The 23,361-nt window shown below is 44.9% G+C and overlaps 1 protein-coding gene across 10 annotated transcripts in view; it reads right to left on the reverse strand.

The window, feature by feature from the left end:
- PUM1 (pumilio RNA binding family member 1) overlaps positions 1-23,361 on the reverse strand; it is an 83,598-nt gene that overhangs the window by 47,316 nt on the left and 12,921 nt on the right. For 6 of the 10 annotated variants that reach the window (XM_074562672.1, XM_074562669.1, XM_074562670.1 and 3 more), the window contains exons 3-5: positions 15,598-15,666; positions 4,811-4,919; positions 1,932-2,110 (exon numbers count right to left, since the gene is read on the reverse strand). In XM_074562672.1, the coding sequence (XP_074418773.1) occupies positions 1,932-2,110; positions 4,811-4,919; positions 15,598-15,666 (357 nt within the window). The remainder of the gene's footprint in view (positions 1-1,931; positions 2,111-4,810; positions 4,920-15,597; positions 15,667-23,361) is intronic. The other 4 variants (XM_074562673.1, XM_074562671.1, XM_074562667.1 and 1 more) reach the window with 1 other exon arrangement.

Consider the following 23,361-nt stretch of genomic DNA (forward strand, 5'->3'; position numbering starts at 1 on the left):
AATCGTCAATCATAATCGAAGAAATAAAGGAATTAAGTTCTCACTCTTCCAAGAGAGGTTTTATCTATCTATTCAGTTTCTTCTCTTTAGTAACTCGGGGTCTGTGTCCATGGGCCCTAAAATCCCACCCCAAAATAATTTCAAAGAATACTTATCCAAACCCTTTTTCTAGATAGCACTTGGGCGCTTCAAAATTAATTTAGGAACTTTTAAATATGACAGTGTGTATCGAAGGGGTGTAAAGTGAATTAGTGCCTCTCCGAAAGTCACTGTCTCGGTGTTAAAGATGCAGTAACTGACTCGACAAGTGCGCGTATTTGAGCATAACCTCAGTTTTGGGAGGCATTATTGTGATTTGCACAGTGAATTCCAGGCTATGGCTCATTTAAGAGCACTCACATCAACGACTAGTTCAATCGTTGGTTCACAGGATCCTAAAGCACATTTGGGGGGCGGGGGGGGAGAAAGGGAGAAAATAAAAAGACAGGGAAAAAAAAAAAAAAAAAAAAAAGGATTTCTGTTCTGTTGAGCATTTTGTGAGTGGTATTACATCTGCAGCATTCCTGCCCTTAATGTCTGCATTTTATTTCACTTGGGAGAAGAATAAAGGGTGATTATGCCAGGGGCAGAGTTTTGAACAACAAAAGGGAGAGGAAAAACAACATAATTTATGATAAAAACCAGCAAGGGGCATATAAACATATTTATCAGAGACAGCTTTGGTGCTGTCACAAAGACCGACATTCAAACCCCGTCTTCCACTTCATTTGAGGGAAGAGCCCTCCGTACGTAACGGGGCGTTGGAACACTTGTAGCAACTAAATCATTTTTCCATTCTCTCTATTTGGAAGGGAGGATTCCCGTCCCCCACCCATATTTAGAAAAAAAAAATATTATTCTAAAAGCAATCATCGTGTAATGCTTCTTCTGAAAGAAAATCGTGCTTCCTTAATGTTAAAGGACAGACTTGGAAACGCCAATCGTAAATATAAATTTGGAGCCCGATTCTCACCCACGCAACGTGGTATTCACCAGCGAGACCCTTCCTTTCAGAACTGGCACCCTGGCTATCAACTGCTGTGGAGCGGACACCTCTCTAACCCCCAACTGGGATGATAAATTGGCTCCTTCCCCTGATTGTTCATTTCTCAAAAAATCCCCTTCCTTAGGCTCGGGGTTCAACAAGGTTATGAGGTGCCCACTAACGAGGGACAAAAATATGAGGATGGATGAAGGAAACCACAAATCAGCTCCCTGAAGAGCTGAGCACAGCCGTCGAACAGTAACGAACCTACTCCGCTTTTATGGTTTTTGACAATTCCTGATCTAGCACTTGGCTGATGAGGGAGAGCTCAAACGCAGCCCCTTTCTCCCCACTCCAGGGATGGGATTTGATTATGCCTCTCTCACCACATCCTTAGACTGGGGGCAGCAGCGACTGCGCTCCCCTCCCCAGCCCACGAAGCACAGCGACTAATGCCATTTCTCCCCAGGAAACAAGATGCCCTTGGAAGCATTCCCCAGCTGGAGTGGCTTTTGTAGCTACATCACGTTTTCTAGCATCGTTACATGGAGCTTTTTGTTCTTAGCCAGCACCAAAGCAGCCACACGCTCATTCAAAAACCACAGGTATATTTGCATGCTTTTCCAACGACAAGCTTAGAAGGGGTGTTACTGCCGGCGTGCTTATCCGAAGAGCCAGGGAACGTCAGCCACCTTCGCATCCTTTACACCCATCTCCCACACTCCATCCCCTAAGTCAAGAACAACGGTTAAACCGCGAGCCGGCCCATTTTAAGAAAGATAGCTGAACTAAGAGCAAATAAAAGAAACATCTGCCTTTAGGAATGGATTAACAAACAAACGAACCAAGCAGCAAATGGAGAAAACAACATAATGGGAACTCAAATGTCAGAATCAGGCACACTTACAAATCCTCCTTTCCTTAGGCAGGAATCTCCAGGAGATGAGCTCAACACATACTCCACCATGCTAACTCCAAGTCCTCCACTCTCTGACCGTGGTGAAAGCACTGAGTTGACTTCACTATTCACATGAAACCCCTGACCAGGTCTTCTCTGAACCATAATTGGTTGGGAAACAGAGTGATCTGGAACAAAAACATGTGTAATTCTTATAAATAGATCCGACTATTCAAAGGAGGCAAGTCATTAAATACGTACTCTCTAGGGTCTTAATTGTCCTAAGAAGTGCCAGCTTTTTGACTCTGATGATGTCCATGAGAAAAAGCAGGATGGCTTTCTCATATGTAAATACTAGAACCTGTAAACCTACAAGCGATAACTACATTTAAAGTCTTAAAACCATGAAATTTGATAAATTTGAGTCTCTAAGTAGAGGTCGCCATTAAAAAAAAAAAAAAAAAACAAAGTTCTACATTTTAGTTTTTAGTAAAACTCTTGCATTAGTACAGTGAAAAAACAATCAGTCTTGGTTTGTCATTTAAAACATCATCCTACTGTTACACCAGCCTACGTTTGTTTTCTTGGCCATGTGAACTGCTAAGACTCTTGTCATGATCAGAGTTGCTCCTAGCTGCTACTCCCTCAAGGAAAAGTTTATGAGAACTTCATTATTTCTTCCTCATCCCCTGGCCTCCTGCATCAGCCCCAGCCCTTTACCAGAAGGGTTTGAGATCCAACCAGAACAGACCAAGGACTGATGTCTCCGAGTCCTTACGAGCTCCGTAAAAACTGCTGGCTGGGCAGGAGAAAGCGGCCCTCCATCCCCAGCCAGGAAAGGGAAGAGCTTCTCTGCTCCTGGCTGCTCAGCCTGGCAATAGTCAGCGAGTCAAAAATAATAAGCAGCAGATCCAGTAGTTCCCCAGGAATGGTGGAAGGGACATGGAATGATATCGATACTGCAGCTTCCTTATAAAGCAGGAATACGCTGTCAAGAGAAGTAATTCGATTCTACCGCTGCTCCTGGCTACGCTTTGCTGTCTTCTCCCTCCAGCCAGCACAGGCATCTATGTGGCCACAGAGTGGACTAGGGAGGCTTTTCCGGGGTCAAGTTAACAAAGAAAAGATAAAAGCTAGTTTTAACGCAAATCAATTCCCCACGGCAGGTTTCACCGCCCTGCTGCAGAACTACTTGTGCCACCAGGAGGGGGAGAAAGCAGTGCCCTGCATCAGCCAGGACTGCTGCTTCTGGCGGCGCTGGCTTTAAGTGTTTTAAAACTCCAACTTCAAGGTAGAGTAGTGGAAAACCACAGCCAGAGGGGAGGGCTGCGGTGCATACTGTGGACACAGACAGAAAGGAAAATGGATGGAGCAAAGGGCATCTCACAAAAAAAACCAGGCTTCATTAGTTCCACTGTTCATGGAACAAACTAGTCTCCTGGCCAAGGACACCCCCACAGCCCCCCTCCAAGCTGCTCTGGGGCAGCCACCTTGACCAACTGCTCAGCCCATGGCTGTTCTCTTCATTTTAGATGAGCAAAAGGGGAAACTATGACTTCCCTGACTCACAGACACCATTCCAGGCTGTGGCTCAGGAATAAAGGCTGTTAAGGTGCACAGGATTAATTGAGAATAAACAGAGGAAGAGATGAGACGAAGGGCTTTGACTCACGGAGATTTGCGATCAGCCGGCGTGGGAGGTTACCTCCCCCAGATGTCTACCCTGCCTGTCTGGTGGATGTAACCCGCCCAGCCACAGAAGCGGCAAAGGAGAAAGTCTCCTTCTCCGCTGTTGCTGTTCAGACTCTGGTTTCAGCCCTTTAATTCACCCTCCACTTCGGTTTATATTCATAAAACCAGGCCCAAAGTGCCGCGGAGGGCGGGACGCAGGCGCTGCTCCCCAGACCCGCTGCGGGCAGGCAGGTCGGACAGCCGGAGGCAGCAGCTCCCCAACATTTCCCCAGCATCCAGGCCAGACTGCAAGGTTCAACCCAGCGGATTCTGAGAAGCTTTATATCCCCTTTTCACAGCCATTTCGAAATTTAAATAATACCTTCACTTTAATAATGGATATTTTCATCCATTAATAAATGGATATTTAAAACACCCACACAAGGGCGAAGCTCCTCTAAATCACATCTCCCCTGGAGCCGGAGCGCTGCACAGTTGTTTGGAAACTGCGCGAGACACTCCGGAGTGTTTAAGGAGCATATTCATTACACATAGGAAGCACAAGAAATAAAAAGTAACAGGTTAGCATTTCAAATTCAGATATTTTTTTTTTGACGTTTAACTAAACCCAACCTGAACACTCTCCCCTTAAATCCAAAATAAGGGGCAGTCTCTGATCCAAGAACAAAATTCTTGGCAGATAAACTTCAACACTACTAATTCAAATCATCGCTTTCTTTTTCTTTTTTTTTTTTTTTTTTTTTTTTTTTTTTTTTTAAGTGAATGTTGCAGGGTTTTGGTTGGTTGGTTTAGTATTGAAAAAATTATGGCGTTATTTGGGTTTTGGTTTTTTTAAACTAATTTTTTTCTCTAACATCTTTGTTCAAACTTAAAGTAACCCATCCCAAGGCAGAAAATACATTAGAAAATTTAAATTGAAATTTTAATGGCAATCTAAAATTTTTTAAGCAGATAAACATAAAGGTACACACGTTCACATTAGACAATCTTTTTATCACTATGGATATCTTTTAACTCTACCATGAAGCAATGTAGGTTTCTCTATTCGTTTTCTATTATGTAAAACAGGTATTTAAAAAAAAAATAATAATAATCTTTGAAAAGCTGTGTCATCCAGACTGGCCAGCAATTTTGAGTAGATGAGTCGCGCATTTGTGTATTCAACCCCGACTAAATTAAGTAAATAATTGAGCTACCTGATGTTCCCCAAGCACTGTCTCTCCACTGATCTCCCAGAAATATCCCTTTTGGTCCATCTTTGCTGGAATCATCAGATTCCCAAAACTTTTTACCCGGCAACAGCTGCTGCAATTAAAAAAACAAAACAAAACAAAGCATGATTAAAATAAGTATAAAATGCAAACATAAACCATAAGCGTCTCCCTTCTAAACATGAATCAATCATTAAACACAAACTGATACATGCTTTATAATCAAAATATTTATATAGTCCTAGGGTGAAAGCCATACAGCAACTGAGATAATGATTCAATCTCAGCAATCCTCTTAACATTCTTAAATGCTTTACGAACCCCACACACGTAAGCACACACATACAATTTACATTCTCCAGCCTCTCAGCACGAGAGCTAATTTCCAGAAAAAAAAAAGATATTAGCGGAAAAAAAAACCTGTTCCGATCAGAATATTATCACAATTTCCACCTGAGCGGGGAAGGGACCTCCAAAACCACCCGGGACATCCAGCGCTAATTCTTGCCTTCAAACACTGCAGTTCTGATGCTGGCAGGGACAGGATAACTCAAGAGGTGCCAAGAGCTCTCACTTCTCGCTTATTGAATGGCTCCTGAGGACTCTCCACGCTGTGAAGGTTATTTGTAAACACTAATAGGAGTGAACAGTTCTGGGCCACCCCACCCGCACGCGTGTATTGTTCCTACCGGATGAAGAGAAAGCGGTTAGGCACTTACTGAGAACAAGACAGAAAGTCATCCTTGGCTTGAACGAATCCAAGGAAGATTGTTCTGAAGTTCAGACGACGGCAGAAAGAGCGATGTGCCCTATGTAGCAGATGTATTTTGAAAATACCAGCTTCACCGAGGAAACACCTGCTGCGCAGCATCTACATATGGCAAGGGGAATTTTGAGCCCTGCTTAAGTGCCTTAGATGTCAAGCATCCAATCTTCAAATTAAGTCTTCTGGCTGAATGAGATGTATGCAGTTCAGGCAGGAAACAACAGTGCATTCAGAGCAAATTAACAAAATAAATGAGCCCCGCCTGCTGAACTTGGAATAAAACTAAAGGAACTGAAAGACGAACAAGTACTTGCATCTGTTTGAAATTACCACAGAACAAACAAGAATCATCAGATTAGTCGATGTCTCCTATATATTAGAAGTGTTGATAACTCTACACTCCATCAGCAGACGCGCAAATTTAAGGCTACAGCACAACAGAGGCCATAGGCTGCCGGGCGAAGAGGGAGCAAGTGTAAATGATTGAAGAGCACTCTGGTTTAAGACAGACGATCAGAAAAGTTGTGCTCGCTATTCACTTTTTAACTTAAGGAAGATCTGTTTACTCACAAACGAAGCAGCTCCGTACATCTGAGATTAAACCTGAGGTTCCGATTTGGATAATGACAGATTACACAAAAGACAAGTATTATAATGAAAGCAACATCGCTTCTACCCCACATCTGATAAGCAGAATTCCTTTCAAATCCTAAAAGAAAAAAAAAACCACCCAACAAAACCATACCAAAAGAAAAACCCCGCCACAGATAAGAGCGCAATTACATTCAGCTATTTAACTAATACTCAAAATTGCTGTCGACTGAAAGTAATCCTGCTTTTGCGCTGAGCTCAGTAGAGAATAAGATCAATCCACGACTTACACACGGCAGTCGCCTGGCGAGGGGGAAAATAAATAAATAAATGCAATCCCTTTGGAAAAAAAAAAACCAACCCTTGTACAGGCACAAGATGGAGGGCAGGCACGGCGGCTGAGCACAGCTCGGAGCAGCAGCGCTGCTGGCAGTCAAACCCCAAGCTGTACGGAGCTGCACGGGCTTTCCAGCAGCACAAACACCCCCCAGCCAGAGCTGGCGCGGGGGCATTTCCCAGCTGAACTGAAACTTCGATGCGTACACCCGCACGTCGGCTGTACAAGCACACCGGAATGTAAAACAAAGCAATCCTCACCTACAGGGGTTGAATCAACATCTCAAACTAACACGCAACAGGTCAAGCTTTAGGATGAGGTGAGGCAGTAACACCCCTCTTGTGCCAGGCCCGCCGGGAGCGCCAGCACAGAGGACGCCACTTCGGAACCAGCCGAGATCCTCCGAGGGTGAAGACACCGTACACGTGTGTGCTGTTTGCTGCCACAGCGCTAAACAAAACTTATTTACGGATAAATGTTGCTCAATTGCATTGCAGTTTTTCTTCTACTGGAAGTACACACTTGTGTAACTAACTTGCCTGCCCTAACCTCCTCTTCCAACGCGCAATAGCCTTCCTCCTGCTAACTCAAAACCAAAAAATTTTCAGATTAGTTTTCAAAGGACGAGATGAGCTCATTCGCCTTCTGTGCCCGGGCCCAATGCAGCGTACTCCAAAGTCCTCCAAAGGTATGTGCACTTCAACCCTACCTGGACGTATGGACTCTGGTACCTGGGCTGTCCCCGGGGCAGGTGAAATACCTGTGTAAAAAGCGTCAGGGACACACAGGGCCTCGCAGCGTTCATTACAGAGGCAGAATCTAGAGTCACAGAATGGTTTGGGTCGGAAGGGACCTTCAAAGATCATCTAACCCACCCCCCTGCCATGGGCACGGACATCTTTTCAGCATCCCTCAGGTCACTCAGAGCCCCATCCAGCCTGACCCTGAACACTTCCAATCATGGGGCAGCCACAGCTTCTCTGGGCGCCCTGAGCCAGTCTCACCACCTTTACAGCAAAGAATTTCTTCCGTGTGTACAAGAAGTCTCTCCTTCCTCTCCCTACGGTCAAATATTCGTCCAAAACGCTGGCTTTGAGTATCAGAACTTTTCCGTACAGAAACACCAAACTTTTGTTTTCCCCGTTCTTTGGCACACCATGCCTGCCCACAAATTCCGTATCTTGGCCACGGTCTGTCCAAGCAAGACCATTTAATTGCCTATTTTCTCTACAAGGTACCTCATTTTAGTTTCAATCCTTTTCAGCAGCAAGTCATTTTCACCCAAAGCTCTCAAGAAGGTTAAAATTTAAAGAAAGCATTTTTAATCCAAGTGCTAAGCTACCTCTGGGTTTTTATTGTCTTTTTCCTACCGAGAGGACAAGACTCAACTTGTTCTTTTAAACTCTCAAACCACTGAGTAGAAAAAACTCAGTTTTCAAGAGAGTGTTTTCCCTAGCTGGTCCTTCTCTGCAACCAGCAGAAGAAATATCGTGAGATATCGGCACGTCACTCACTTTTTAGAAGCGCTGTCAGGGACTTTAGGATTTCTCATTGCATCGTAAACGCGGCCTAGGACTGCTCCTGATTCTCTCCGCTGAAGGAGAAAAGCAGGGAAACCTGCACGGCGCTCCCCTTCTATGCAAGCCAAAAATAACTCCAGGCAACGTAAGGCCAAGCAACTCCCATCAGCAAAACTTACTTCAAAACGCACAGACTAACCTGTTCCTCCATCTGCACCGCGGGGTGATGCGAAGGAGGTGAAAGCCGAGTCAGTGCTCTCCAGTATGTACAAACACAAACACACATCAGGTGTGTTACGATTTCTTGTAAGCTGCTGTCATTCCCATGTTTCGCGCAATGCCGCTTTTTGACTCCTGCTGCTGCCACCCCAGCAAAAATAACCACTCTCCTCCCCATTCCATTTCAAGGAATTTTGAAGAAAGCGATGCCGGCCCATTAAACAAAGTTTTAGCTGCAACTAAAGACTTCTCGTTTCCTTTGACAACACCTTCCAGAAGGACACCATCTGTTCCGCAGTCACACCTCAAATGAAGGATGAGAGGGGGCATGGGCTTGCAGAGAGGAGACAGGGAAAAAGTGAGCAGAATATTTGCTTTTCAAGGAAAGAGAAATCTTTAGTTTACAAGAAAATTAAACTCCTTTCATAAGCTCTCGAGTTTCCAAAACGTTAAGAAGTTTTACCGACATACACACAAAAAAAAAAAAGCAATAGTCCATTCTGAACGTATGAAATTTATTTCTACTTTAAGGTAAAAGGCAAAATGGAACTTAAGCAAAAAATCAAATATAACGCAAAGCTAAGAGGAAACCTGCATCTGGAAAGCAGCACAGAAAAGGGCAACAGGGAGCCCAGCAACTGCCTGGTCGGTACAGTCACAGCAACAGGGAATCTCTGTATTTTTAAAGCAATCCTAAAATCTGAAGCAAACACGCGTAGAGTTCAGTAGTTGCTTCTGAGGAAGGCTGCTGCAGGTAACTAAATTCAACCTCCGTTCTTGGTATTAATACGTTGAGTATTGAATACTTGGTATTAATACTCACTTTCTCATGAAATACAAAATAAGCAGCAAAATAAGATTTTAATTTTTTTTATTTTAAATTTAATTTTAAAATTTACAACACATTTCCAAACTGGCAGCTCCAGCAGAATAATATAATAGAATACTCCAGCGGAGTCAGGCCGGGCTTTGACAAGGCTGAGTCTTCAGCAGCAACCCCAGGCAGAGGTGTCTCCCCAGGGTGTCCCAGGCGCCAGAGCACGTGTCTCCCCCCCTACAAAAGCCCCTCTTGCGAAAGAACAACCTTTTGCGGGGCCATGGAGGAAACTGGCCCGAGCCCCAGCAAAGAGCAGCCTGCGAACGTGGCTGCTGAGGGGCTCCAGGAGGCAAGGGAATCCGTTTGCTAACGCACCTTCTGGCCACTGTAAGAACAAAAATAAACCAGTATTGTCACCACAGTGTGCTGCGGCCCACAGGACACTTCCAAATCTCAATTATAACAAAATTATACACGGAGGATGTGGAAAGGGACACCCCCAGATGCGAGGCATCATGTTCAGACCCACATCATGTACAGCTGCACAAGCCAGGCGTACGCTGCTAACCGAACGACCAGGGAAACGAACACTTCATATGAATACATGTTTATAAGCCACAGCAACAAGCCGTGTTATGAAGTGGAATATACACAAAGCAAGCTTTTATTTGCAGTCTGGTTGTTCATTTAAACAAACATTTCAGTTTTCCTGACCATACAGGCTGGGTCGCTACCACAAAAGGTAGCAAGACCTGGCCGGAGGGCGACTTGAGACTAAGTTAGTCCCTTATTACTTTGTCCACCCTCTACCCCTTTCTTAAGGGTCAAAACACCCCCACCCAACAGGATCCTGAAGAGCTGCACCCAAACACCTTCTTACGGTTTTGCAGTGAATCACAGATGGGTCCGAAAAAATTCTAATGGTCACTATCTCGTGCACACACAGACACCCCCTCACTGCACGAACAGCTACATCTCTGTCCCTCCAGTTTCATCTTTTCTCCCCTGGAAGAATAAAGTTTCCAACTGGAAGCTCCGTACCATGAGCAGAAAGATGCAGAATATCGACATTGATTTTCCGTACAGATGCCAGATGTATTTACAGATATTAGGGAGGGGAAAAACCAAAGAGCGCTATTAAAGAGATGGCAACGGGGGTCCTTGTTCTGTAAAACACTGCTCCGACCAGAACTAGAGGTTTAGCAAGCAGTAATCATCTGTACCGAATTATACAACAGGCCCCCAAGACGCTGAATTTTTCCTCAGGGGAAGTTGTCTGTTGCAATGTGAAAAAAAACAAAACAAAACCAACACCCAAACAAAATCATTTTATGTGAATATCATCCAGTTCCTCAGATTGGAAATTAAAAAAGAACATGCAGCAGTTCAGAACTAGGCTAGTTTATTTGTTCCCCAGTTTTTATTAAAATTGACTCTATCTAGTATGAAAATAATCCTTCTAAGCCCTCTTACAGGGGAATTACAGAGTTAGGCCAATATTCAATTTAGCAGAGCGGGGAGGAGGGGACGACTTACACAGCAACAAAAGCAATTCTACAGTCACCAAGTACAGGGTCTGTGCATATAGATCCCACTGAGATGGGATTACGAATTAGACAAATTAAGTAAACTGATCCCCTTCAGACAAGGCAAATATTAAGATAAAAGAAGCCATCTGTGCAGCTGGAGAACTTGGTTTATCTGCAGCAACAGGTAGGAGAAGGCAGAGCGTGTATTTACAAGTCACGTTTGGGCAGCACCGCAGGTTTACAAACACTAAGATGTTATCTACCCTGAAAAAAAATGTTCCTATCTAAAAAACAAACAAGCTCGGGAGGCTGAGCGCACAGCAAGCAATCCCAGCTGGAATGCCACCAGCAGCTGGAGCGTGGAGGGGCTGACTGCTGCTGAAGAGACGGCTTTTGCTGGCCCATCCCAAAGAACAGGCAGCTTTCTGCGGGCTCAGGGCGTTAAACTGGCTTGCAGAAGGGTCTGAGAGCACCAATAACACACCCCAACAAACACGCAGATCTCCTTCTTGCCAGGATGGGAAGCTGGTAGGTGATCTACCTGCATTTCACTGACCCCACGGCCAAAAGCTGCCTCTTGGCCAGTGCCAGTGGCCACCTAACCACGTCCTGGTGCGTTCTTGCTCAGCTCTTCTGGTGCTGGTGCTCTCCGACCAACACGCCAGTGTAGCTGCTGTGGCAACACCGCACCTCACAAACACGGCTTCAGTCTTCCCATTTCGAAAGCTGCTAGCCCTAGAGATGTAAAAACAACTGCGCAGAAACATTATTCGAAACTGTCCATCCTCCCCAGCCCAGCTGGCAACGAATCATGAATTGATGAGAACGCAGCAAAGGCATCATTAGCCGGGAAAGCAGAGTCACGTGGGGTTTTTAGGTTGGTGGGTTGTTTTGGTTGTTTTTCAAACCAGTTACAAGAACGCCTAGGCCCAATGTAACAACCACTCCGCTTAAGAAAGAGAGAGGTGCAAGGCCTTATTTAGGACCTAACCAATTGCATCAAGGGAACGTAAGCATGGACAACCAGGTATCGCCTCAGCCTTTGCTGTTTAAGAGATCCACTACAACCAACCCCGGGGGTTGTGGCAATTTCCCCGTTTGGCCACAGACAGACCTACACTAGACTCCACCGCTACAACCTGCAGCGCACAGCAGCGGAGAACAATAATTAAATTCTCATCAGGTGAAAATTGAAGATATTTCTCACCAGTGTTTCTTTTCAAGAGTAGGGTGAGATTCACTGTTACCCCAGATATTCATACTTCAAATTTTCACTCCAATTCCTTCCTTTTTTGAAGTTAAGCACCTACCACTTGCCTAATGTTTTCATGTTCCCATCCTCCTCCCACCCTCCTGGATTAAGTTACAGCTAGCTGCTCACCCAGCTGCTCTTTTATTCTAGACGCAGGCTTACCTCACAACATAACCTACTACCAAATCAAGAATGTTGCCGCCGTTCAAAATGCACGTAACACACTGATGACAAAGACAAACACCACCTCGCAGTCTCTCTGCACTGTCCGCTACCCCAAAAAGATGCTCCGTGAATATTTAATATTGCAAAGCTACACATAAGAAGGATTTAAGCGAAGAAAAGCAGACATCCAGCTCCCCTGCCTCGAAGGCCGGAAAAGAAAGACAACTTGCATAGCTCATGTTAAGCCTCAGCTAAGTGTCACTGGGGTGGGACCAGAGACCTTAGAAGACACAGTGGTCTCAGAAGACACATGGTCTTTGTGCTAAACCGACCAGCCCCAACGCGCGACTTCCAAAGCGCCATCCTTTTTCTTCGCCAACTGCTATACATATACACCATCGCTTTCTGTCACTTTCCAGTTCAACATGTGCCAAGAAAGGGAGGTTGATACAAAACTAGGGAAGACTTCATTAAGCTGACATGACTTGTAGTAAGGCTCCAAGATGACTGACTTCCTTGCAGCTACCAGCCTGGACAGAGCATGAAATAAAGGGGGAGAACTGACCCCCCTTTTAGAAGGCGACTTTCAACATTATTGACCTTTTCCGCTATCAACGGCCCAAATCTTTTCCATTCTAGAGTGGAGCAAAAGGGGTTTCTGCAGCTCTTCTTTTCAGTCTCACACTTGAGAAAGTATTGCACTTTGATTGGCACAGAAATTTCAGGGGTACGAGGCTGGTGGCAGCATGGGAGGGTGGGATAAGAGGTAACGGGCACAAACTGGAACATGGGAAGTTCCACCTCAACATGGGGAGGAACTTCTTTGCTGTGAGGGTGGCAGAGCCCTGGCACAGGCTGCCCAGAGAGGTGGGGGAGTCTCTGTCTCTGGAGACATTCCAAAGCCGCCTGGAGGCGTTCCTGTGCCACCTGCTGTGGGTGACCCTGCTCTGGCAGGGGGTTGGACGGGATGATCTCCAGAGGGCCCTTCCCACCCCTGCCAATCTGGGATTCTGTGATGGCAACAGCCACAAGGTAGATGAAAGTTGTTGGATTTTTCTTTTTAAACTATTCGTAATTTCCCCACATTAGGATACCCGTTCACCACTGCATATTATCTATCCTGCTGTCAAAATCCAGGGAAGAGATTTAATCGCTTGACAGTGCCCTTAAAAAGGGTCTGGCGTCTTCCGAGGCGCAGACTCCTTAAATCACTGAAATGATGATGACGTCGTGTCGTAGTTTGGGCTGGACTGGCCACTGAGATTCTTTCTTACCAAGAAGCAAGAGAACAAGAAGATAAAAAGATACACGAAATGCATAAACACTCCTTTCCTCATCTTTGTCCCCCAGGTTTTTCACTATCAACTCCAAGTATGAGATCATTGATAATTCCTGCAGGTAAGGCTCAGAAGAGACAAGATCAAGAAATACAAATCCCATTCGCTCTTTTCCTCATTTATTTCAGACTTAATTTTTTTTTTCTTAGTACACTGACTCTCTCCATGAGTTTCCTTCACATTCCAGGAGCAGGAGAAGGGGAGGAAGCCATCAGCGCCTTGCTGAGGTGCCTAAACAACACATAGAGTATCCTGCACAAAATCAAAGCCCATAGTTGAAGAACACAGTCTTGAAAGACAATACACATTATCCTGCGGGGATCTCATTTTACACAGTTCCTTAAATCGGCCAGCTGGATGTATGTTGAAATACCTTAGGAAATACAGAGAAAATTCATGGAATCATAGAATCACCTAGGTCAATGGATAAAGGAAGGAAGCTGTGGGACTAAGGGAGAAAAACCCAAGAGAAACAAGAAATGTGTTTTAGCTTGAAGAGAAGGGTGAAACGTCACCTTCCCTGAAAAAAAAGATGCACACTGCGATACATGGCAAAGCCCAGTGACAAAAGGGTGCCATCTCCAAAACTTTCTGCATCAGTTACAAGATGATGATGATGGGGAGCGGGGGGGAAGGCGAGTCATCACTGGAAGGCAAACCTCACATCCCCCAAAACGCCAAACCCAAATTCACTTCTCTCAAGATATGGCCAAATAAACTAAGAGTTGGTAAAAAGCAGCATATTTAGGAATGACTTCAGTCATTTAAGCTAACATGACCTAATGCCACGCTAAGTACAAAGCAAGTGCCGTACTCACTCTTAGCGGGCTTTCAAAGAGCCTGTGCGCTCTATACCTGAAAATGAACGTCTTGCTCAAGTGGTGTTAAAAAAAAAAAATAATATTCACAGAACATTCACACCCCCGTCATTCCACTGGCATGCTTCATATGGAGGCACATCAGCTGTTTTTCAGCAGCTTTAGACAGATTTTTCATGTCATGTTTTCTCCTTTGTAAATCATTTTCATCTACTCTTAGTCAGTAGTCTTAATGTAGGTTAATATAACCTAGAGAAACAGAGATTTTCCTATCAAGTACTGTCACATTAAAACGCAACTCTGTATTTTGATCTTCCAGAGAAAGAAGGAAAGGAGGAGAGGAGAGAAGCCAAGCTGCAAGCACCATGAATTCTCTGAGGTCTTCCACCCGAGGGCATCTTTCTTATGAAACCCCCCACACAACAGTCCTGGTTTGCTGTTTTCTCCAAAAAAGATAATTTTGGGGTTCTAGGGATTTTTATTTTTAATTTGGCTCATAAAACTAGGTAACAGAGATAGGATAGACTAAACATGGAGAAAATAAACTAGTCTGGACTTGACAGACAGGAATGCAAAAAGGAAGACTCTCCAAAACAGCCCTGTATCAAGCTGACCTGCCGCACATCAGTATCCTCCTAAAAGACATGATTTTCTCATCTCTGTTCTTCCACAAGCCGCTAAAGGGACTGACTATAAAGGAAAAGAAGCATTTACATCCAGCTTTTGAGAATCTAACACAGACATCTATAGTAACTTGCTATTCTTTCAAGTCACCCTAAAAATAGGTAAATTCTCCCTTTCCAAAGAAAACCAATGGCCATCTCCCCCAAAGCTGCCACCTCCTTACTATGCTGTGAGATTAAAATAACTCTCAAGGGTTTCTATAAAGTTAGAACTGAAGGGCCTGTTATCTGACAGCTCCCTGCTCAGCCCTTCGACCTGTCCGAAGCACTTCTCGCCCCTGCAGCCCTCGATTACATTGCCCAGCTACTTTAAACCTTAAACACGGCCCTGCGCTTCCTGACAAGAGCCAAAAGGTGGCCAGGAGTGGAAACAGGACAGCAGACAATGCCAGACAGCCCACAATATTATGGCGTCTGAGATCACTGGATCCCAAAATAAACATGCTACAAGTATTGTAACACTTGTCACAAGACATATTTCTAACTGTTCTTTTACAACCACCATTTTACTGTTTGATGATACAACAGGTGGAGGGCTTAGCTGTTCCTCCTACTAAGATGTATTCCAGCCTGACAGGTTTTTATTTTGTTAAAGCGCACACACACACACTCACGCTTCACAGTCATAACGGAGAACCCTCAAGTTCAGAATCATTCCAGCAGGCTCAAAACCTGTTATTTATTTCCCTCCTCCCCCCAAAACGCACAGAATTTTTTTTCTATAGGCCTTTCACTTACCTCTCCCATAGCCCGTCCTTCCAGAGCAAGCGCTTGAAAATCATGATTCAGTTCATCCATGGAACGCACCTATTTATAGATGGGTAAGAAAAATAAATACATGAGGAAATGCCTGTATTTGATTATTTTTTAAAATGATAATCATTGTTTATAGCAATTCTTCTGACACAGACTGAGAGCTACATTCCATATTACAGCACATAACAAGGTTATTGAGCTCCGAAAGATGACTTACCTTTAAGACTCCCAGAAGCTACAACGTTTATAGTTAGATTTATACACGCACAAAAAAAGGAAAAACTAGCAATTACTTTTAAGACACGCAAAGTCTAAGGCAACTGCCTTTGCTAAATGCATTGCAGAGACTAATATTTCACAGCGAGTTGCATGACTTCAAGTGAGGGAGTCAATGCGTAAGCAAACGAGTCAGCACTGTTTCCTTTCAGGTGAAAAAATCAAGTAAAAACATCTACAAAATAGGCAGATTTACATTCAAGTTACATCAAAATGAAAGAGAAAAACACAACACTAGAAACAAAAGGCAAATGAAATAACGCCATTTGAAATGGGGGGCAGGGGACGAAGAAAGGAGAGCAAACGATGCCTTCACATCAGTTGCCAATTTTAGTTACCGTACCCACATTAACGTCTCCAAGTAGAAATCCAGAAGCACAAACTGAGGTGCAAAACACCGTAAGAAACCCTCAAACAGTGTATGACCTTTTCCTCCTTCCCCAGCGGCTGCCGGTGTGCCCCGCGGCTCCACGACCACGCTGGGGACCCCAGGCCCTGCTGGCCAAGGCAAGGAGCCACGGGAAGGGCGATGGGAAGGAGTCCTTCCAGACGTGCGCGGGGCAGAGCTTGGGAGCAAGGGGACAGCCCCCGGAGGGCCTTGCTCACCTGGAGGACCTGTAGCTATACATTTACTTGGGAAGTTGTGCCATTTTCTGCCATCGTGATTTGATGAAAACTGAACCAATTACAACAGGAAAAAAAAGCAGCGATTTAAAACTGTTAGCTAAGTAAGGCAGATATGTTGAAAATGCAAGCAAACACTTCCGATTTTCATTCCCAAATCTCACCCAGGCAAGTCCCTCCAGAAGCAGCCACTGAGCACAGACGCAGAAGCAAAGAAAAGAAAAAAAAAAAAAAAACCAACCCCAAAACCCAACTATGGACTTGAGGACAAAGCACAGGAGTTCAGCCACGTGCTAGGACTCCGACTGAACGATTGCCCTCCACAGATAACACACCTCCATCAAAGCAGCGCTTATTACAGCGGCCGCAAGACTGACAACAGCACACAAGCAGCACCACACACCTCCTACTCCCTGTGTACACACACCCTGCCACCCAACGGAGCCGATACACCTTCCTGCCAGAGCAGAGGTAAGAGTTTATATTTGTGAGTAATCCACACGCTGTGTTCACTGAAGTCCTTCAGGGGCTCTTTTTAGCACGCAGCGTTTACACCGCTGAAGACACGGGAGGTGATCTGGACACAGCCTCCTCCAGACCAAGGGAAGGAACCCAGTAACACCCGGTGGGTGAATTACAGCATAAAAAAAATTAAAAGCTGGGTTAAAAGCTACTGCGCCACCCTGCCAGTGACCAGTGCTAGAGGCGGTTACACCATGTTCACTGACCTTAACCCTGACTTCTGATATCCTGCCACTATTTCCAGCAGAACCAAGTCAAGACCTTGTTGTGATTACGCTTTACTTCTATTTTAAGACAAGATTCAATAGACCTCATCCAAGAACATCAGATGTAAGGAAAGCACCATAGATAAACTCCACAAGGGCCCGCCAGCCTGAACGCTTCTACTATTCTGTGACAACACTACTTTGCAAAAGATTAGGAACATATGGTTAAATTATTTAAGACATATTTATGTCATTTGCAAACCCTCAATAGCTAGTCACTCAGAATCGCAGTTTAAAAATAAGGTATCCTCTTATTACTATATCTCAGTTCAAAGTTATTTTCAGTCATGCCTCAGTCTTGCTGCCTTGACGGTGACGTTTATCACATCAACCACAAACACAGCGAGTAAAAACGGGACTCCACTTTCCAGAAACTCCAGCACCAGGCAACACCAAAGACTTTCCTTTACTGTCAGCTCCATCGCTGCTCTGTCAGCTCAGATATCTCGGTTGCCTCAGGTGAGACAGAAATTAGTAAGACCAAATTCTTCTGTGAAGCATTTCAAGCTGAACTCATGGAAAGTGCTGCAACCCCCTGACATGCTAAGCTAGAAAAGCCGAACAGCAGCAAATTATTATTTCAATGAGACATCTGAGGAATAGAGAGACTACATGAAGAGATTCAGCAGGTGATGTTCACTACTCTCGCTGCTAAAGCAATGCCCCAGCAAACCACAGATGCAGCCGCAATGGCGCTGATCCAGGACCTGCAGTGCTGGGGGAAGCGCTAGTGGAGAAACAGGCTGCTTAGTGTGTGTCCCCAACTCCTCCCGAACAAAGAAACCCCCAAAAGTGGACATTGTGCTACGGGAACCTCAAAACAAAGCTTCTGGAAAGATATAACCATTGAGTTTCTAGCATAAATCAAAAGGATATTAGGAAACCTTTGTGTTTTGTTTTGGTCCTATCCCAGCCCTACCAACTCCTCGCAGCTCAGCAGCACTAACGTCCCCGGGGAAAGGAACAGCCCCACGCAGAACACACAGCAGAGTCTGAACAAGAACCAACTCCTCTTCTCAGCCCCTTCTCTCACCCTTCTTATTGGTACTTTGGCACGTTACATGGTCATCCAGTTTTAAAAATGCTAGAATCATATATTTCACTTGTTCGCATTAGATGTAGGAACGCTTTCACAGATGTCGTGTTCAAGTGTTTGTCTTGAGTAAAAAATACATGTTATCATCTTGTTAAACCAATTACAGCAGCACAAATATGTGATTTACATCCACATGTGAAGCCGTGCTCCCACGCTGGCCTGAATTCTTGGTGGAGAACCTAGAGCTGGTGTAACTAAAAACAACATCGTCTCCAAAACGGTCAACGCCTTCGATGCAAGTTCATGATCCTCAACCAGAAACCACAACAATTTAGCAATTCCTCTTTCTCTAAGAGCTTCCGTCCAGTAAGCACACACAGCTTTCCCCAGGGCTGACCATTTGCCCATTTCCAATATGGAGAAGCATGTTTGTCTTCAAACGATGCCATGGTAATTGATTACCACAGAGGTGATACAGAGACCAAGATAAGAAGAGTGGTAAAGGGCAAAAAGCAGGATAAACATGAAAGCAAAGTGCAGTCCAGCTTCTTCATACCTGCCTGGCCGAATTGCACACCTAACAGACCGCTATTGTTGTCACTCCTCTCTTAAGGGTCTCAAGGAAGCTGTCCTTCAAACATGTCTTTCTTTGCCAATCACCATCCTAGCCTCCGTTGCTATGTGACACACGCACAGGCTGCCTCCATCTCCTTCCCAAATATACTCCGCCCCAGTGACTACCAGAAGCAAAAAAACCCAATATTGGCTTCCCTATCTGCCACTCAGGTAATGGAAGAAATTATTCATTACAGATATTTAAGTCACAGCCCTACTCATCTCTCTTTCATCAATCCTAACAGTTCTGGATAAAAACATTTTCTAAATCAGGTCTTCGCATCTGACTTTTGGGCACTGTAAGCTCAAAGCATATATAATCACCAATTTTGAGGCCCTTTCTCTCAGTCACGTAGTTCCTTTATCTCCACTCACCATTGTATCTATTTGCTTGTAATACAGGGTAGTTTATTATTCAGTTGTCAAAGACCGTATTCAAAAGGTCCTCTTCTCATTTCCCCACTTCTATAATATTAAATAGCAACACCTCTTCACCTCATTTTCTTACGCCGTATGCACAAATATCACACAGCTCCTTCATTTCCCTTTGAAAGAAGAACAAATCACTTCCGAAACAGCAGACTAAAAAGCCCAAGTCATGACTTTGTACACCTCAATATTCCAAAAGGCAGGCGATACTCTGAAATGGTAATTAAACTAAATAGATGGTGTACCACCTCATCGGGATCTACTCCCGCCAACTCTCCCTGACCTCTAACAAACACAGACACATAGAGCAAGAGTCACGATGGTGTAAGCACTAGACACAAGGAGGTCCCCAGAGAAAGAACTTCTTCACAGACGAGCGTTAACATCAATGAGATTTGATTACCATAAAATCTGGTTCACCACTGAACCAGAGTTTTGAAAGAAATCCAGAAGACAACGCCAAGATAAATTGGCCACACGAGGAAGCAATGCCCTGACATCTGGATACGACATGACAACCTGGTTCCTTGAAGGAAGAGGTGATCTCGAGAAACACGAGGAATCACAGGAGGAGAGGTCAGCTGTAGTCCCGATTGCTTCCTAAGTGATCCAACAAAACCTGACTCCTGCTCTGGGCCAGCAGCACCCCTCCGTCGCTCCCCCGTTTCAGCCTCTGCAAAGCAAACTGCAAAGTGCACATCCTGGCGAATACCGAGACCAGCCCTCCCGACCTTCCTGTCAAGAGCACTCGTTGTTTCTGACAATGCGGCAAACCACCAAGTTTAATTTTGAAGCCCGCTTAACAAAATTAACGCTCTGTACATCAGCAACGCCGCTAATGAATAAGAGTTACAAAGCAGTTTCACCACACAAGAACACTCCTCCCCTTCCCATTAAATGCTGTGTATGCACTCAGGAATTATGTAAATCGCAGCAAAATTAATGAGAATCTTCTTGAATGAGAGTAATTTCCACGCCGGCTAATATATGAATGTATGTCACTATAACACGCTCCAGCTTATAGCCACTTCACTGACTCATAAATAATTCCCTGTCTTCCCAGCCAAAGCGTGTACCCCAGAGTGGATTCGCCCCGCGCTGAGAAACAGGAGCAAACCCACCAGATTCTTCGCTTTGCTGAGGCTGAAGTCGATTCAGTCTCTCCAAAGCCCTCTTAACCAATTTTCACCTTTGCTCTGAAAAACAGGCGATAAAGCGAGAGACAGCTGCATTACTCATCGCGCAGTCACTCTAGGTCAGGCCTCCGCATCTTATTTTCAGTCTCCTGAAGAAAACCCCTTGGCCTCAAATATGCTGAGGCTACAGCGGCCTTTCTGTCCAAGTTTCAATAGCAGATTCCCACCACCTATTTTCGAGAGGACAAGACAACACACAGAACACATTCTGCTCTCACCTACTGCCATTGCAGCAACACAAAGCGATTTCTCTCTAGGTCACCGGTCACTTTCAAAACTCAACCTCCCACGCAGCAGGAGAGCTTCTCAGCAACTCCACATCGAACATCTCCACCATGGATTTCCCAACCCCTCAAGCAGCTTGCAGCTAATTTCTGTCAGGTAGCCACCTTACACAGGAAAATTACACTTTTTTTTTTTTTTTCATAAATAAGATTAGAGGGCCTCACCATTGCAAAACTCGATGACAGCAACTCAGAAGCAACTGCTTTCCTGGGCCCAAAGCTACACAGACATTAGTCCTTGTCCGCATCGGGAACACTTTTGAATTTATACAGCTATACCAGAAATAGGAAAAGCGATATTCCAGCAGCTGAAGACGTTCTATGCGCTGGTACCATTTGGTACTGGACCTACTGCTCCCCTACAACTCCACAAACCCAGGCAAGAGAGTTTTCCCTGCCTCTGAGACACCCCAGAACATACTTGGTCACAGATACAGCCAGTATTTTGAAGGTTTGGAAGTTGTCTCATATAGAAGAGCACAGCAGACTCAGGTGATCATCTGGGGCATCACCCAAGGGTCTGGATCACTCACAAGAGAGGGTGAGAGTGGAGGGAACAAATTACTAGAGCTACCAAGATGCTGAGGGGACTGGAACACCTCTCTTATGAGGAAAGGCTGAGGGATTTGGGTCTCTTCAGTCTGGAAAAAAGATGACTGAGGGGGGATCTTATCAACGCTTCTAAATACTGAAAGGGTGGGTGTCAGGAGGATGGGGCCAGGCTCTTCTCAGTGGGGCCCAGCGACAGGACAAGGGGTAACGGGCACAAACTTGACCATGGGAAGTGCCACCTCAACGTGAGGAGGAACTTCTTTGCTGTGAGGGTGGCAGAGCCCTGGCACAGGCTGCCCAGAGAGGTGGGGGAGTCTCTGTCTCTGGAGACATTCCAAGCCCGCCTGGAGGCGTTCCTGTGCCACCTGCTGTGGGTGACCCTGCTCTGGCAGGGGGTTGGACGGGATGATCTCCAGAGGTCCCTTCCCACCCCTGCCAGTCTGGGATTCTGGGAACTTACAGAGACTAGGACCAAACCTCCCCTGTTACACCTCTAACAAACCATCCCCAAACAGGGGCTGATGTTCCCCGTGCTAAAAAGCTGCAGCACAGCAAGGAATGAGCAGGGAAACCTGCAAAAGCAGCAGCGTGCCCAGGGAAAGCAGCGATAAACCCCAGCACCTGAGAGGACACGCTGCCCGGCTGGTACTGAAAACTCCAGTTAATTTTAACCGAGCAAACAACAAGGCCCACAGGGCTAAATGGCACTTGTCAAAAGGAATTCTGCAGTCAGTTAAATTAACAGGAACTGGGGCCCCGAACTGTCCTTACGATTACTAAAGAGGGATTTGAAGGACCTAACAAATTAACATGAGAGCAACAGTATATTTACCTTTCGGATTTCCAGTACCGTATTTTTTTATTCCAGAATAATCCAGGGTTTTTTTCCTAAACTGCTAGCTACCAGCAAAGTAGCCGAAGTGTATTAGGTAAATATTAATGTCAATAATCACTGTTAATACCACACCTTATATTAAGCAAATATGGTTGCTAATATGACCTTTACATATAAATTCAAAGTGTAATATTGTATCACATTTCATGCTCTGCAGGTATCTCAGGGGATCGTATACTAGCCTTATATATTACGGAATTCTCGTTTATGTAGAATTTATATTCACCCAGACACACACGCAGCAAAACTATCAAAGGCTGAATTTCACTCTTAATCACAAAGGATTTTTCTTCCTCCTTATGCAAGTGATGTTTCCCAGAAAGAGAAAGGACAGGTGCAATTAAACAAAGGGGGGGGGGGGGAAAGCCAAAGGTACAGGAGAAAAAACAAACAAACAAGCAGACAGAAACAAGCAAATAGAAAGCCCTTTGGAGAAAAAGAAGCCGAGAAATAACCAGTTGAGAAATATTCTAGCTGATAATGGAAAAAAATTGTCTCTAGAAGTGCACTGTAAAGCCTTAGGGTTTATGACTTTTATTTTATTTTTTGATGTTGGACAACATTAAACAGATCGAATATCTGCATTTATTAGCGGTAACAGCGACTGAAGAGGGTTTAAACTATCTATTTCTATTAAGCCAATTATGTTAAACAGGGTAACCAAAGCAAACAAGAAGGCTGCTTCTGTAAGCCTCAGCTCTCCAGTTTCTCCATTTCCCCGCTCCCCACGTGGCCCCATTTCAAAGGCTGCCCTTCTCCTTCCCCAAACACTGTCTTACCCCGGGACCCATCTAGCCCTCAGCTGCTGCTCCTTTCAATTACAGCTCTCTCCTGATTGTACTTCTGACCAGGAGGCAAAACCCCCAGGTCAGCACCTGCTAAAACGGAGGCAGGACGGACGCTGCAAAGACAAGGTTCATGAAGTTGGAACGCATAAATGGCTGCTTTCAAAATTTCTTTGATCTACAGCAAATTACAGGGCCGACTGCAGCCTTCAGTCCTGCCACACAAGCAAACAAACTCCAGGATATCCCACAGATTAGGAATTCTG

The sequence above is a fragment of the Larus michahellis genome, chromosome 19 (genome assembly GCF_964199755.1).
Source record: "Larus michahellis chromosome 19, bLarMic1.1, whole genome shotgun sequence".
NCBI classification, from domain to species: domain Eukaryota; kingdom Metazoa; phylum Chordata; class Aves; order Charadriiformes; family Laridae; genus Larus; species Larus michahellis.